The 1,198-nt window shown below is 44.0% G+C and overlaps 1 protein-coding gene across 2 annotated transcripts in view; it reads left to right on the top strand.

Annotated features, from left to right (window-relative positions):
• The window catches only part of LOC118429053 (dimethylaniline monooxygenase [N-oxide-forming] 2-like), a 16,193-nt gene that overhangs the window by 10,703 nt on the left and 4,292 nt on the right, over window positions 1-1,198 (top strand). For both annotated transcript variants that reach the window (XM_035839396.1, XM_035839395.1), the window contains exons 6-7: window positions 127-372; window positions 768-912. In XM_035839396.1, the coding sequence (XP_035695289.1) occupies window positions 127-372; window positions 768-912 (391 nt within the window). The remainder of the gene's footprint in view (window positions 1-126; window positions 373-767; window positions 913-1,198) is intronic.

Here is a 1,198-nt window from a genome sequence, read left to right on the forward strand (position 1 = left end):
TACATAAGAATATCTCACGTACGGAACCCATATTCCTACGTAAGACTGTATGAAACCTAAGTCCATGGCAACGATACGAAATAACACCATCACCATATGCACCGTTTATCTTTTGTTACTGTACAGGTTTACCTGAGTGTGAGGGACGGCACGTGGCTGTTCCCGCGGCTGGCGCAGGGAGGCAAGCCGAGGGACTTCTTCATACAAAGGGCCCGGCTGCACCTGCCGGAATGGCTGAAGAGGGTTCTGCTCAGACGTCAGTGTAACGCATGTCTGGACCACGACAACTACGGACTGGAGGGGTGTAAAGACCCTATCTATGGGTCCACGATGATCAACGATGAGATGGCATTCAGACTGGCTACAGGAAAGGTAATGGAAATGTTTGCTTTTTTTGTTTTGCCTCGAAAAAAACCCCGCAGACCCTAATGTGCAGTCCTGACCACTGGGAAAATTGGTAAAAGCAAGTAAATTGTAGATTTGTGGTCATTTTGGGACCGGTCAAATCCTACAAGGCTCGGAACGGGGTTTGGAACCATTGTGAATTTTTTATGCCTTATTCTTTTTTTAATACAAACTGTATTAGCCAACTGAAATATTCAAATAGATTTTCTATCGACTACCTAACATTATTCACGACACCATTCTATGGCCAAATCTTGTTTCATTTTCTTCCCCTGATCTTCATCTCCCAGAATACCAGTAGCGGATGTATTGTAAAGCATTTTTAAGACAGTATTGAATTGTGATGATGGTTATTTCTCCAGGTCGTGACCAGGCCGGTGGTTGAGAGGTTTACCCGCACGGGGGCAGTGTTCACTGACGGAACCAGCATTGACCAGCTGGATGCCGTGATATTCGCCACAGGGTACAACGTCGCCATCCCCTTCCTAGAATCGGACATTCTTCCACGTAAGTACCACAATTCTGTCTCCTGTCCAGTTATAAGCTGGCTTGGAGAAACTGGGTCCGTCCAGTTGATTTAGGAAAACTTAACGTCTTTCAAGTCCAGCATTGATGCACGATAAGCACGCTTAAAATTTTAAGCCGGCAATTTTCTTGCTGATTTATTTAACGTTAAGGTATCTCGGTTGGCTAAATTGGCATTTTGACCTTCCACTGTTTTCTTATTAATAAATTAAGAAAGAATGGAGCCATAACGAATGTTGATAGATGGGCATTAGAGAATTCTAAATCT

This window comes from Branchiostoma floridae, chromosome 13 (genome assembly GCF_000003815.2).
Source record: "Branchiostoma floridae strain S238N-H82 chromosome 13, Bfl_VNyyK, whole genome shotgun sequence".
Lineage (NCBI taxonomy): Eukaryota > Metazoa > Chordata > Leptocardii > Amphioxiformes > Branchiostomatidae > Branchiostoma > Branchiostoma floridae.